Here is a 15,776-nt window from a genome sequence, read left to right on the forward strand (position 1 = left end):
TAGAGGCCTTTCACAAGCCTGATCTACTGCAGACCAGTTAATCCTGTTAATTGTCAATCTTCCTAATTTCCTACAAGATGATATTTTCATTGTAGACTCAACAATGGATGTCACATAAAAGTGTGAAACATTCTGAGTAAAACACTGCAAATGCTTTGTTAAATGATACAGTAAAGAGGAGATAGTGATGAGCGATATTACCATGCTAGAATTGCGGGGAATTTTAACAGAAATACAAAAAAAAAATCTTACTGAAAAAGAAAGTCATTACCATATTTATGATCCTGTGCCTACTATCTGACAGGGATTAGGAAAACTGGATCATAAAATTAGGAAGAGCCTCAAGGGTATCAGATTCAATTCAGTGCTTCTATGGGCAAATATATGACACAATCCTATTTATAACCTGATCCAGATTCACTTTAACATAGGCTAAGGTATTTCGTTCATACTACTCTCTCTAGAAGATGACTACAGAATCACACTTCACAAATGGCTTTCTTTTTCCCCTGACTTTCAGGTCAAATTTATTCATTCTCAGTCCAAACACTCTTGTTCTTGCATCAAAACTTTCCCTGCACTTAGTTATTCTCCTTCACTTGTTTTTACCACTGATCTCTTTACAGATAAGAAGAATATCCTCTCCTAGTGTTCTTGTTCAGGTAAATAAGCCATGTTCTGGTAAGGTAATTCCTTATCTTTGCTGGGAAAATCACCTGGTACAGACTAGAAACAAATGTGTCTTTGTCACAGTTGGATTATATTCGCATCTGATGGTCACGCTGTGATCAGCAAGTTCTCATCTTATGGAAAAAAAACGGAGTCTTTCCATTCCATCTGTTTATTATTTTGATTATCCTTTGCACTGGCATGGTCTCCTCAAGTTTAGCTCATGCTCTAAGTAGTGCAATCCTAGCCTGTGCAAGACATGGGAGTTAAAATACATTAAGAAGTTCAGCTGTGAACTGCCCTTTGTGACTGATGCTTCTACATTCAGTGCAACTCACTATGGTACTTGTTTTAGCAATTTCCTAGCTACTGCTGAAAATCCTCATCTTTCTCCACTGAAACAGTAACTCATGTGCCACCATTTCAAACGTCTTACTGAAAATACAGATTGATTAAGTTTATCATTTTTCTTTTTCTGGACAGTTATCACAGAAAGCTATCAGATGGGCCTGGATTGACTTTGATACTGTAAATTCATAGCATTTTGTGTTCATTGCACCTGCAGTTATCAACATTTACCTAGCCCTCACCCTCATTAACCTTTCCTGTCTATGAATCCCAGTGCTCAACATGATAACCTTTCTTGATAGATCTGACAAAAAACATTTTGGAAGTACAATTTTTTTTAACTCTCTTTTTCCCCACTACCTGATGGCTGTATGTCTTTCCTTGTGCTACTTTTTCTTAGGTGACTGCAAGATACCTGTGTTTTGTTTTAAAATAATGAGGTTTTATTTATTTTTAAGACTGAATGGGCATTTTTAAATTTTCTGCTTATCACAGCTAGTAAATACCTATTGCATTACTTAAATTGACATGAGGTTCAATAACTTCCTTGGAGAAAATAATGGGGCCCCTAAAGGAAAGAGGCATCTTTTGTTTCCAGACAGAAGACGACTGTGGCAACTAGTGTATGTTTGCATTTGCATATCAGTTCCAACTAGTGGTAAAAAGACTGTTATTTTAAAGGGGGGGGGGGGGGGGTGGATTTTTTTAGTCTTTATATTTTTGGAAAAAGCATGAAATGCTTTCAGCATACTCCAGCAGCCACAGTGGGTCAGCAGCAGCTGACTGGGAAAAATGAATGAAGAGCCACAAGATGGGGTCGCTCAATGTCCATGACATCTTACACGGGACACCATGGTTACTTGCTTGCTCTGGCTTTACAGGATCAAGCAGGTGCTACTGACCACCCTTGTGGGGGGAACATCAGCTGCTTTCCTGGGTTGGAAGATTCAGCTCCCTGGCCAGGAAAACCAGGGGAGAGTATGTGATACAGGTCTTCCCCACAGACATGCACAAGATACCACATGCCTGGAATAGGGGAGACTCAGGCAAAATTTGCATTTGATTAAGACCATATGTCACCCTCTGAGAAGTCACAGGAACACAAAGCACCTCAAGCCAATTTTTGAACTAGCCCCTCAGTACTTCCCTCTTCTGTCATCTACCGAACCTCTCCACACTCTAATTATACTAAGGATAAAAGTCTGTCTACAAAATGTCTGGGCTTGAGTTTGTCACCACAGGTTTACCTATATCCCACAGACAGAAATGGGACAATTATTGTATTTTTTGTCATAGAACAAGAGATACCATGCTCACTACTCTCCATCACCTGGAAGAGGAACCTAGGATGGCAAGTTCAAATGTAGGTTTCTCTGGTGAACACATCCTAAAACTAGCTCAAGTGTGATTGCTGTCCCCTGCATTTACTTCCACAGTTTTCAAGGGAGATGGCTCTACTGCATCTTACAGCAAAGCCCATGCATTGCACTCCTCCCTCTCCACCCAGCCATCACAAGCCCTCACACAGCGCCGCTGCATAACCCTGGAGCTCCTGGCCCACCACTTCACATTACGTAGCTGTACGCTGAAGGACTGCAGGCAGCCAAGGACAACTTAGTCCGTGTCTTTACTCGCTAGCTGTGGTGCAGAGCCAAAGTACATACAGCTCCACCCCTGGTCAGACCAGTGGACAGCTGCCTCAGAGCTGGAGAACAAGTCCTAACTGCTCTTCTCTCTGGAATCACTGGGAACGCTGCCAAACCACTTTAAAAGAAGTATCTTTACGCTAAACAACATTTTATAATGGTTACTGGAAAGCCAGCTATTGCAAGGCCAAGCAGATGCCAAACTGTGTCTCGGAGCTGATGCAAACACTGCCTGGAAGACCAACACAATGATGACGCTTCTGAACTGTGGGACAGGAGTAATTTTCCATACTACAGCCTCACTCAAAGTAGCAAAATGTCCTGCTGCTGACAGCATACTGGGGGTGGAGGTGAACTCCGGGTACTTTAACATTGTTTTTTCGGACATTGGGGAACTACCATTTGCTATTGATAATCTTTGCAGGTTGAAGACTGCCCCAGCTGTACCAACAAATTATTTCCATGCCAGACAGGATATGCAAACATGAGCGCGGGGACTCTGCAGTCTCTAATCTCCACCCAGCTCTCCTATGAGCACCATGATGCCTGTCTCGAGAGCTGGTGGCCAACTGACACCAAAACAGATCGTTCTGTATGGGCCATATCCAGCCTTGGTTAGGCAGACTGGTTTCCTTGCATGTTCTCCTGTGTCCCCAATCTGGATGAGCCAAGCTGATAAAAAAATTACTTTCATATCTCCCAGACTACTCTTCAGTTAAACCATCCATTTCACAGTCAATAAAACAAAAGACAATTTTTTCACTTAGAACAGGTATTTAGCTGTATGTGAACTACCATGTTATGCAACAGTTGCAATAGTGTACATTTTTTTCAGCATTTACATCAGCACTGTCATTCCACCAGTGCAGAACTGCAGTGGTTTCATAGGCCACACTCCAGAATGACACCCACTGCCTATATGTCTTCTCTACATCTTCTACTCTTTGAAGATTTTGAGACACAAAACTGATGCTCTGGGCTGGTGCTTCCAAAACTCCTCTGCATAGTTACTGCACAAAACAATAGTGAGTTATTCAGGGGCGGGATCGATAATTAATCTTACCAGAAATATAATATGGGGACTGAGAATGTACTATTTCCTTACACTTGTAGGAGAGTAATAATAGAATATAAGAGTCACACTACAATGGGTGTCTAACCCATCTCATTATCATGGAAGCAGTTCCAAGATAAGGTGCTTCAGAGAAAAATCTTCAGCTGCTTGCACCAGTCACTCAAAAACCTGGAACTGCTTTATTATGTAACAAAAAACCTGAGTCTGCCGGGCAGCTTGTCATTGCTACTGTTTCTATTTTATGTCCAATGTCAGTGTTTGTGTCACAGCAAGCCTCCCTCTCTGGCAGTTAACAGTTTATTTTGGTAAATTACTCTACGTATTTCACATAACAATTAACTCCCTTGTCTGTGTATACCTGTCAGTATAATTTTTTGCCCCTAGACACTTAAATAGCTCACTCAGGCATTTCTATGCGATCTTGGGTCTACAAAATGCTAGTGCCCCACAGGTCTTTTGAGACTCTCCAGGTCCTTTCCCACACTGGGAACATGCTGCTCCAACATATGTTTGACTCTTTCTTATTGCTCGCTCTTTTTGTAGTTTGGTCTTCCATACTCACTTCATCCCTAAAAAAACATACTCCCCAGGAGCATTCACTCAAAGTGAACAGTCCCAAGACAAAAAAATGGAAAAGAGATACAGGAATCATGAAGCTTAGTGGCCTGCAATATTGTAGCAAGCCTCTAGCCCCAAACACTACACAATAGTATATGCCCCCTCCTGGAGAAGTGAAGACTCCCTTCACAGCACCTTCCAGGGCTTAAAGGGGGGCTACAGGAAAGCTGGAGAGGGAAGCCTTTTCACAAGGGCATGTAGTGATTAGATAAGGGGGAATGGCTTTAACCTGAAAGAGGGAAGAGTTAGATTAGATATTCAGAAGAAATTCGAAGGTGGTGAGGCACTGGAACAGGTTGCCCAGCAAAGCTGTGGATATCCCATTCCTTTGATCAAGCTCAGGCTGGCCAGGGCTTTGAGCAACCTGATCTAGCAGAAGGTGTCCCTTCCCATGTGTAGAAGTCTAGAAGATAACCTGTGGACCCTCTGATTCTTGTCATTCCTTTTCGACCATGAGCATCTATGAATCTTGGGTGTTGCCTCCCCCTTGAGGGTGGGAAGTCACATCATGGCAAGAAGGTTGGAACTAGATAATCTTTACAGTTCCTTCCAACACAAACCATCCTGTGATTCTGTTATTCTATGTTCATGGCATTATGAGCTAAAAAGCCAGTTCCAAGATATTTAACACAAGAAAAACATGCCAAACGCTCTAGATGTCATAGTGAACCACAGGAATAAACCAGGAAAAGCAAAGATATCATCACAATCCTAAACCCTTGCATCAGAAGGCAAATTACTTAGGTAAAATGCCTTAGTGATCCTGGGAGTCTGGCCATGGCATAAAGAAAGGGGAAAAAAAGATACCTAACAAAAAAAAAAAATCACTATTCCTTGACAATTTAAATTCTTTCCTGACCACAAGGCAAGACCCTGCAAAACCAGCTCCCACAGGCCAGCATCAGTATCTAATCCAGATCAATGCTCATCCCCTCTGGTTTCTACAAACCTACTCCAAATTACAAGTAACACAGGAAACATTACTCTCCAGAAGAGTCCAGCCTGGGTAAAGTGAGATCTGACTGGTGGGGTTTAGGGTTCTCGCCTTTCATGGCTTATTGTTACAATGCTCTTGCTACAACCATTTCACCACCAACCAATTTTGAAGTGGTTTCTAATTCATTACCCTAAGCTGAGATATGGAAAAAGCCTCTTTCTGAACTTCCCTGTGCCACAGTTTGCTGGTTCTAGTACTCAGAATCAGAATGACCGTGCCAATTTGATGCTGCTTTCATTAGAAATTTTTCCCCTTTTAAGCAACTGCCTCCTTCAAGTACCACTTTTCTTTTTACCAGAAATAGGAAAGAGGAGCTGGATAAATGACTGAATAATTACAGTTTCACACAAAAGTGGCACAAGCAGCCCAGCTACAAATAAGAGACACAGAGTAACCTCTACGGTGCAAGAATTCTGTCCTGACAGCTCTGTTTTACTTCTTTCATCAAAGAATAAAAAGCATCAATCTGCAGCTTCAATAAGTCAGTCATATTGCAGCAGGTTAAACAGCAATTTCACAAGGGTAAACTGACCCAATTTGAAGCAGTGGGCACTCATCCAGTGACAGAATACAGAAGGCATGGTGTGAAATGACTGACTGACTCACTACATCAAAATGAAATTTTCCAGTATTATATTAAAATAGAAAACCAAGAATTTCTACAGCAAAACGATTGATATTTATTTCTCCTAGTTCTCAAGTTTTTCTGGAAAACTGAAGTCTCTCAAATATTTTCATTTCAATGAATCAGCACATTCCAGTTTCAAAGGTTTTAGATCTTTCTGACTTGCTCTAATGACATTATATTACTTTGTGAATTTGGGAGGTATTAGGAAGATTAGAAAGTGCTAGCTAATATGACAGGGCGGTATGAAGAAAAAGGGTTTTTTTTTTCCCCACCAAGCATATAATTAAGATGCAAAACTGCAGCTGAATCATATTCCCACAGCTCTGTTCCCTGCCCTGTGCGATATACCCCAATACTCTCTTCTCTAAAAACAAGACACATATTCATAGCTGGCAAGGGAAGTAGGATGGTAAACTGAGTTCAAGAGCTCCTTCAGTGTATTTCCAAGGTCTTGCATTTCATACACAGAGATGCTGCTTGAAATGTGGGAATGTACATTTTCCTCAAGATAAGAGGAACACATCTGTTCAATCTGCGAATTTACTTAACTGCTTGAAAGTGACAGGGTTCCCCAAAAAGCTAAAGGGAAAATCAATTTTCACTTATTTTCCTTAAGCTCCTTTGATAAATCCAGACCTAATGTATCATCCCTCCTTTCTTTAGCAGGCTACTCACGGTGACCCCCACTCCCAGTCCTGGTGGCAATGTAGGGACAGTTAAATGGACACCATAAGCCAAGACAAACTTTGAATTAGGCCCCATCCTCGTGAAGCATGGTCTGTAATTTCCTTAAATCACCAGTCAGCTTCCTCAAAATAATTCATATGAAATTTATAGAAAAAAATGAAACAGGGAACAACTCATCCTTGAGGACTCCAGGCCATCTCATTTTTAATGCTAAATATACACGTGAAAATGTAGTATTGCCTCATAAACTCAGCTCCTGCATTCCCACTCTTGGACAGTCACACCCCCCAAATCCCTCTTCTGTCCCCACATCTGTATCCTGTCCCCAAATCTGTGACCTGTCCCCAAATCCCTCTCTCCCGTCCCCAAATCCCTCTCTCCCTCCCCCACACCTGCGCCCCCCCCCCCCCCCCCCCCCCCCCCCATCTCACCAGATCCTCATGCATTATCTGTTTTCCCAATACTCCTCCTTCCTATCACCCCATGTTTTGTTACAACTCTTTCTGGCCTGGATTTTTGCCTCCTGAGGGCATATATAACTGGTGATGGACATCCTGTTGCAGTGGTCGTTCTCTCTGCAAGCATCATTTGTACCCAAGTTAACGCTGTACTGTGACAGGAAAAGAAATGAGGAATTAAATAAATGTATTACAAAGACCGTGTCACCACTGTACAGCCAGGTGTCAGCTGAACTTTCTTCTCAACCATAAGGTCAGATTTGTTCAATTGATTTTTAAGCAATATGTTATTACTTACAAAATACATTTTTTAAAAAATCACTGAGCTTACAATGCAATATTTTCCCAACCTACTTTCTCAAAAGAAAAGACATGCTGCATAATTCTACCATTTCCATATATATCTAAGGAATCGTAATTAGAATAATTAATCAGTGACTATGTTCAACAGTTTCATGCCTGCAGCAAAAAAATTATTTAATTTCTTAAAATGCTGGAAGTTAAACAAACAAATTAAGTAAACTTTGCCCTCAGCTCTGAAAAACAACTGATCCAGAGCTACTACATATTCAAGAGAACAAGAAAAAAGCTGACTGAGAAAAGGCATTGGAAAATCACTGTGAACTCTTACCAGAACATGTGACCAGCAGCTACAAGTCTGTCCCCTTTCCCCACCCAACCATCTGAAATCTTTTCTACAAGCAGGATCAAAACAGATGCTACTGTCTTCCCAACTGTAAAGCAAATACCTTGTAAAATATAATCCCAGTGGTACCAACATTTTCTAGCCCTTAGAGCATTAAACTGATAAACCTACAAAAGCATTTCTGGGTTGACTTTTGGACTCAAAAAATTGCAAGGCATTCCATAGGATACTCTCTCCCAGCCAATTTTGAACCGTTCAGCTGTCTTTAGAGGTGTGACTAAAAACAAAATCGAATCTCAGCTGTCAGCGTCAGAGCTAATGTGCAAGTAACAAAATGACCACATGCAGACTGAAGTGACAGTCCCTGGCAATGTGCATGGTCCCCTGTCAGCTCTCCCCATTGCTGAAGAATGTGTTGCAGGGTGTCTTGCAGCACTCCCTGGCCTTTCAGCTCCCCAGGCTGGCCAGATCCTGAGATGTGCAAAAGCCCCTGTGCTTTCCATCACACAGATGTCACAGAGATCTAGCCATTGGGTAGCACTGGAATCACCTGTGGCCCCAGTCCCCCAGTTCCTATACCAACTGTTGTAAACAGCATCTTGTAAAGATTTCAGTAACTGGGAGAATTTAGAATATGGGTTGGGGGTTTTTCAGAATCAAAACAAAACTAAGCTTTAAAGTTTTGCAATTCTTCATAACACAGAAGTCTACCTCTTCTCAAAATAAACATACACAGAGATGAAGCTAAACAAATGGGCTTCAATGTGGCCAAATCCAGATATTCTTAAAATGCATTTTCTTACTCCATGCATCTCAAAGGACCCTCCCTGACAAATCTCCAGGGAGACACACCACAAACCTAACAGACAGGCTTCTTATGAGTGTTTTGTGCTCTCAGATTAAAGCTGAAGCTACAGTAAACCAGAAGTTGCCATCACTGATAGACTAAACAAACTGTTCACTGTTAATATAGACTGTATTTTGTTTTTTTCATTGAATGATATTCTCAGATTTAGACTATGCCTTATATCATTGTTATGAACTTGCAAGCAAAGAGGAAGATTTCACACTTACTGCTACTGTCACCTCCACTGCCACCAAATGCATCAAGTCTATTTTCCCAAACTGCTGTAGCTGTCTTAAAAGATTTTTGTTCCTACCATTAATACTGAAAGACCATTCCAGCAGCTCTCTCTTCCAAAGCTAACCATGACTTCTAAGAGTCAATCTAACTGTACTGATAACCTTTTGTGTGTGCATGCATTTGGTCTTTTAACTCTGAATTTTCTTCCTGTCATTGATATTTATGTCCAGAAGTATTTACAGAGAGCATCAGTGTGAGTCTAATTCCTTCCCTTCCTTGGTATCGTTCATTTTCTACTCAACCCATTTACCAAAGGCGCCAGTCCCTTACATTGGCCAATATCACTTTCTCCTTTTGTACTTTTTCTCCCATCTTGAAAACTCACCTTCTCTTTCTGCTGACACATTTTCTCCCATGTGAAGTAATTCAGCTGTTCTCCAGAAGCCAGTCTCTTCTTTCATGGTCATATTCAATGAGTCACCTTCTCCTTCAGAGATCTGTCCAATCTTCATTTCAGTATTTTCCTAAGGATCCTGAGATGTTGTCTACAACCATATTCTTCTGCTCCATTCTTCTGTTTTAATCTAAAATCAACATTCACAGTTTTGACTGTGATATTTTTCTATATGCTTTGGCAGACAAATACTAAAGTATGAGTAAGTTTTATTTAATACTTAAAACTGGTAGCACACATCCTATAATTGCTAAAACCTGCCATAGAATCACAGATTATCTTAGGTTGGAAGGGACCTTAAAAGTCATCTAGTTCCAACCCCACTGCCATGGGCAGGAGTGACATCTTCCACTAGACCAGGTTGCTCAAAGCCCCATTCAACCTGGCCTCATCATTTTACACAGAGATCACCTCCTCTACTTCTTCAGAAGCGTGTCTTCATAATTTTCTCTTCTTTATCATTTGGGGAAAGAAAAATAGAAGAAATTCTCCTGCATACCCTCCTTTACCTACAAGTCTGCACAAGTAGACTCCTTTGATTGCTGGTTTCTTGGCTTTTTTAAAACTTTGTCAACATAAGGCTTGCACCTTCAGATTAAGTTCAGCAGTTTATCTGCTCATCAGCAACAACCAAACACATAAATCACGCACTCAGTTGCAAGGATTATCAAACTGCCTTTAAACTCTGCCAATTACTAACTGAAAGCCACAAGACTCTTAAACTGCAGCTAAGCAAACTACAGATGTGTCTACATACACATCTGTTCTTTCACATTTCTCCAAAAGAAGGATCTGCATCACAGTAGCCAAAATAATTAAAACAAAATGCCTCTAAATGCCTACATCCTGTCCTAATTGTCACAGCTTGCCAACATTGCCATCAGTTGTACTGACATATTCACTGCTTCTAACTAGTTGAAGAAAAAATAAAAGACGGGGGGAAAAATGTTTTGCTCCCCGGAGTACACTGGGAAGAAGATGCTGTTAAGAAAGAGTAAATAAATGTGAGGAACAAACCTAAGGTAAGCCCAGTGTCAACCAAAGCAAGAGAATTTGACCTTCTAGAAGATGGGTACTTGATGAGTGGAACAACTCTCTCTTACATGATAGAGCATTTCTACTTTTCAAAAGAAAGGACAGTCTCTGCACTTCCAACCTGCTGATGGTCGTGGAACAGAGGTTGCTACTTGACCTATCAGGGAAAAAGCTCTCAGAGCTCCTAGCTTTCAGTCAAAAGGGAAATACAGGCATTAAAAAATGATGAACTATCTTGAACTACAACATATGTCTCACCAGCTTTATTTTCCAGGTCCCAAGTACAAGTAGGAATTATGTCCATCAACTACCTTTACATACTGGAAACCATCCACAGAAACAAGGTGAAATGGAAACTGGAAGTTTGTAATACAAAGGAATACAGTGACACACTTCATTTTGGATTCCTCAAAACTACAACAAATACAGGATCTCTCCCACTTGAGGAGGAGAACAAAGAATATCTCACACTTCATGAGGCTTTATTAATGCAAAATGAAACAGTATCAAGGAGCTTTACACTCATGTACCCGGTGAGATTTTACCAGATGTGAATTCTGTGTTGCCAATCTAAACGCCCCTATCTGTAGCAAACTGCAGTTAACCAGCAGTCATTATCTTCCCAGCACTGAGCAGAGCCCTGCCCAACATGAAAAACTGCTATTTAAAAAGGAAGCATACTAGACTACCTTGGCTAGGAACCAGAAATATCACCTAGGTACCTCCAGCAACAGCTACAACAACAATTAGAAATCAGGCGGGTGGCACTTCAAATGAGACATGAAAACAGATTTAGGGCTGCCAACAGAATTTACCAAGATTCACAGCTATACAGCCACAGCTACCAAGCACTAAAAACATCATCATGAACAGACTCTCAAGAAATCCTCATCCTCATAATGAACAGCAGAAGAGCTGAGGTGGGACTTAACGTGCCTACAGGCTTGACCTGGTTTCCTTCCACACAGAGAACACACAAATTCTGCTTCCACTCCACTTCAGTCACTTCCGTGTGGTCTTTCCAGGTCCTGCCTGTTGAGTTTTGCTAAGATTTCCTATAATTTCTAAAAAGCTTTTCAAGTTATGGAACCCCTACACTTGAGGGAGGTCCACTCTTACTCTTCCATGGTAACGCTTTATTCTCAATGCAGTCCTGGTATTTCTATGAGTAAAGATCAAAGTACTCTGTAAAGGTAACAAACTGGTTTTTTTATTACAATAGAGTATTTGAAAACAACAATCCTTTTGCAAACATGTATGGATTCAGGTAGGAATGGCAAAGGGAAAGTTATGTATTCCATCTTTGGAGCTAATTTTAATAAAATCAGCATTCGTGAAACCCAAACTCCTCTGTTTATCACATTTTAAAATCAAACTCAATGCTTTTTTTTTCTTTTAATGATTAAAGCTTAAAAACTACTTGCTATAACTTTTAATATAATTTGTGAACATAGTGTAACTTTTGGCAGCTACTGGCACAGAAAACTGCAGCATCAGACCTGAACTTGCACTATTGGTTTGACTGCACTTCTTTGTCAAATACGATATTTGAAAGAAACCTGATTCAAATGATTAATGAGTAGAACAATCACTAGTGTAAATAGATACTACCCAACTGATACTGAAACCCAGGCAAGAATCAATTTCTTCTTTGCTCTTCTTTGAATTACACCTTAAGAAAGCAAGAATAGGAAAAAAATACTATTATTTAGAAGTATTCCTCCTTTTTTTCTGAAAACTAGGTATGCCTTCACAACTATGATGAGCTGTGTTACTTTCAGGAAAATCCCAAATCATTCCATTTGCACTGAGTGAAAGTTTAAGGGATGTCTGAATTTTGAAAGAAACAATACACACGAAGAAAAGACCACTCTCCTACGCTGGAATTACTGATACTTTATTAGGTTTAGCACTGAAGGTCAACAAAAGAGTACTTACCTTCTGTTTTGGAAAGAGTTTTGGAATAGAAATCAGTCTGTTGCTATGTGACTGGTTTCCAGGCAGCAGTTCCACTCACTTCTTTGGGGAAAAGACATGTTCTTCTGTTTCTGCAAATGCTGTTTATATTGAGTAAATCCAAGTATGTTCAACTCAAACAACATACTGTGAACCATTAATGAAAAAATGCATTTGCAAAAACCAGAACATAATACACTGACCTCTCCCAACTCCTATCTGGAGAAAGAGATGCATCATATGCATGACAGATTGCTGGCATTACATTTTCTGGCTGTTGACTTGAGAGAATGCCAACTTTTATGAAACATACTTGATCCATTCCATTTATTTTGTGAATAAACATGAACAGCTTCCTCCACTTCTTACCACATTTGAAGGGCTTAGACATATCAAAAGCGACAAGTGTCAGTGGAAATACTATAAAAGGGTGACATTTTCACTGAATACTGATCAACATCCCTCAAGTATGCACCAAGAAGGCATTAATAAAGTAATTTTTTCTTACAAGTTTTTTACACTATTTTTATTTGGTCCTGTCTATAAAAAAGTGTCTCTGTCAATTTAGCATCTGTTATGACTCACTTAAGGAAGTTCAGAAAAATGAGAGGTAATTTAAAAATTCAGTACAATATGATAAAATCCATTCAAGCTGAATTCAAACATCATTACTTAAATCAAACTTCATTGCCGTGTTTTCACCAACTCTGAATTGAACAACCTAAATTGAATCAAACTCTTATTTGATTATTTTTTCAGATAATAAATAAGTTGCTCAGGAAAACAAAACCCAAAATCCACATTTATATCTGTTGAATTTTAAAGAACTTAAAGGAAATTATTTTGCTTTTTAACATAATTAGCATCCAGTAAAATAAATTAGGAGGCATCAGCTTTCATTAGCTTTAGCTTTCCACTTATGCAAGTCTTGGCTTTGAATAAATGCAGAAAGAAGACACTTAAACTGCGTACTGTAAATAAGTCAGAAATCATGCATATTAAGAGCTAGTCTGCTCATTTGCTAAGAGCCAAACAATTATAACAACAAATTCTAACTTCAAAGAAAACCAAGCGTGATGGCAAACTCAACCTCTCTGGAAAAAAATAAAACACAAGAATGACAAAGAGAAGGATTAAGAAGACACCAGGGACCAGACCTTACGACACAAGCAGCAAAAGGTTAGACAACTGAAAGGGGGTTTTCTTTGTGTGAGAGGATTCGGCCACATCCTTTCCAGTGGGTCTGTGAGGATGCTATCTCCCAGCAACACTGTCCAGTGCCGCACATATCCTGCAGCTTATGGGATAAAGCAGTACTGCTGTGCACCCCTTCGATACAAACCAAAGCTGTGCACACTCCCAAAAAATGACCAAACTCACCAACAAAATTATACAGCCCACAGACACACATTCAAGAACAACATTCAAGCTGCAAAGTCAATCACTCAAGAACTGCGTAAGACAATTTAATTTACATTTAAATGTAATTCACTCTTTACCATATACGGTAGAACATTAATCTTTCCTTACACAACTTAACCTAACCCTAACCCAGTATCTCCATGGATATCAGGCTGTGAAGAAGCTGTATTGTGTATCTTCCTCCTACTTCACCGTTTGTACAAGTTGAAAGGTGTAGTATCAATACGCTACAGAGAAGTAAAAAGGCGAAGGAGGATCTTAGTGCTAAAGCTGTTCACTTCTCTGTGCTGAAGGGCTAGGCTCTACCTCTGCCTCTACTAAGACTCCTACCTGGAGAAGTCAGGGATGTAAGCTCCTCTGCACATAATGTATGTCCCTCATTTTCTCTGCAGGTGATTTGAGATTTGGGGATATGACTTCTAGAAGAGCTGGAAGTATAATGTAACTGACCAATATTCTACAAAGATCACACACCAGGAAAAGGGCACTAACGACCAGTGGCCACTTTGGCTCTTAATTGCATCTGTTTCAGCACCGCATTCATAAAATGGGGGGTGGGGGGAAAGGCAGTACCTTGCTGCCTTCCACTGTGCGTAAAAAGAAATGCCCACTAATGTGCAAATCCTGACTGACAGTCACTGGGACAAAACTAAATACTAAGGTTCTGTCACTAAACCAAGTATCAGTAGACCCTCCCAGTTTAATTATACTGTTTACATGGTGTGGGCAAGACTGTGCCTCAGTTTCTCATCTGTTAAATAGAAAAGTATCTTGCTTCACAGAGCTTTTATGAGAGCAAGCACATGCTTGAGATTATGAGGGACTGTGATACTATGGTGATTCAGGATATACTCAAGCATGAAACACAGCCAAGTACACACCGTGGAAACTAAATGAAAAGCTTAACGTTTTTCAGGACGAGGAATTTAACCTGAAATTTTACCCACATTTTCGCCATCTATATTTTCCCTTTGACTTATTTGTAGCATTAAAGAATGCAGAAGTAATACCAGAAAGCAGAAAAAAGTCAAATAAGGCAAGTATTGGATGTTTTCTTTGTGCTCACATCTAACACACAATACTCATTAGGATAACACTCTTGCCAGTAAGTGTGTGCTTAGCAGACAGACATTAGCAGAATTTGTGAATGTGTATTAAAGTACAAGAGACCATACCTAAATGGCCACCCCATTCCAGTTGGCTGAATCCTTTTCACCTGTCATTGGAAGGATTCGTACACACTTTTGCTTAATTCTCTCTGAAAACCCACAAGGGTTGACTCCAGCAAATATTACAGTTACACCATATAGATACACATATAGATACACAGGATAAAAATTAAGTTAGCAAACTGCTTGTACCACTTACAAGACTAACTGGGGAACTAAGGGTGTCTTTTACCAAAAAGTGCTCACACTCAAAGAAACATCATGCTTTGTCAAGAAAATGTCTCCGTATGAAATTTTGGCCACCTCTAGCATCTCCATCAACCCAGTAAGCCTTTTTTATCAAATACACAAATTCCCTGTACAGTTGTATTAAGCACTTCCACCTTAGAAAGGCAGTGCTGGACTGGTACGGTCCAGGGACTGCAGACCCTCACCCTCCCACAATGGCAATTGAACTGTTGCGGGCGGAACAGGGCATTTCTGCAAAACAGAGTTCTTTAACTCTCCACCAACTCAATCGCAAAGTTCCTGCCTTATACCTTGAGTTTTGCTTCCTTTGCCCATAGATCTGCTGCCCACGCTCTGTCGGGCACATGGATTTGTTTTCCGTGCCAGTGTCCGACCAGGGGCCAGGTGTGCCAACGGGGCTGAGGGTGGCCTGCGGGCGGAACAGGGCATTTCTGCAAAACAGAGTTCTTTAACTCTCCACCAACTCAATCGCAAAGTTCCTGCCTTATACCTTGAGTTTTGCTTCCTTTGCCCATAGATCTGCTGCCCACGCTCTGTCGGGCACATGGATTTGTTTTCCGTGCCAGTGTCCGACCAGGGGCCAGGTGTGCCAACGGGGCTGAGGGTGGCCTGCGCACCCGGCACCTTGGCACGGC

The 15,776-nt window shown here is 40.6% G+C and overlaps 1 protein-coding gene across 1 annotated transcript in view; it reads right to left on the reverse strand.

Annotated features, from left to right (window-relative positions):
• KL (klotho) overlaps positions 1-9,580 on the reverse strand; it is a 41,616-nt gene extending 32,036 nt beyond the window's left edge. The window contains exon 1 of the mRNA XM_017731337.1: positions 9,242-9,580. Within this exon, the coding sequence (XP_017586826.1) occupies positions 9,242-9,262 (21 nt within the window). The 5' untranslated portion in view covers positions 9,263-9,580. The remainder of the gene's footprint in view (positions 1-9,241) is intronic.
• Between the last annotated feature and the right edge of the window lie 6,196 nt (positions 9,581-15,776).

This window comes from Corvus brachyrhynchos, unplaced genomic scaffold, assembly GCF_000691975.1.
Source record: "Corvus brachyrhynchos isolate BGI_N302 unplaced genomic scaffold, ASM69197v1 scaffold103, whole genome shotgun sequence".
Taxonomy (NCBI): Eukaryota; Metazoa; Chordata; class Aves; order Passeriformes; family Corvidae; genus Corvus; species Corvus brachyrhynchos.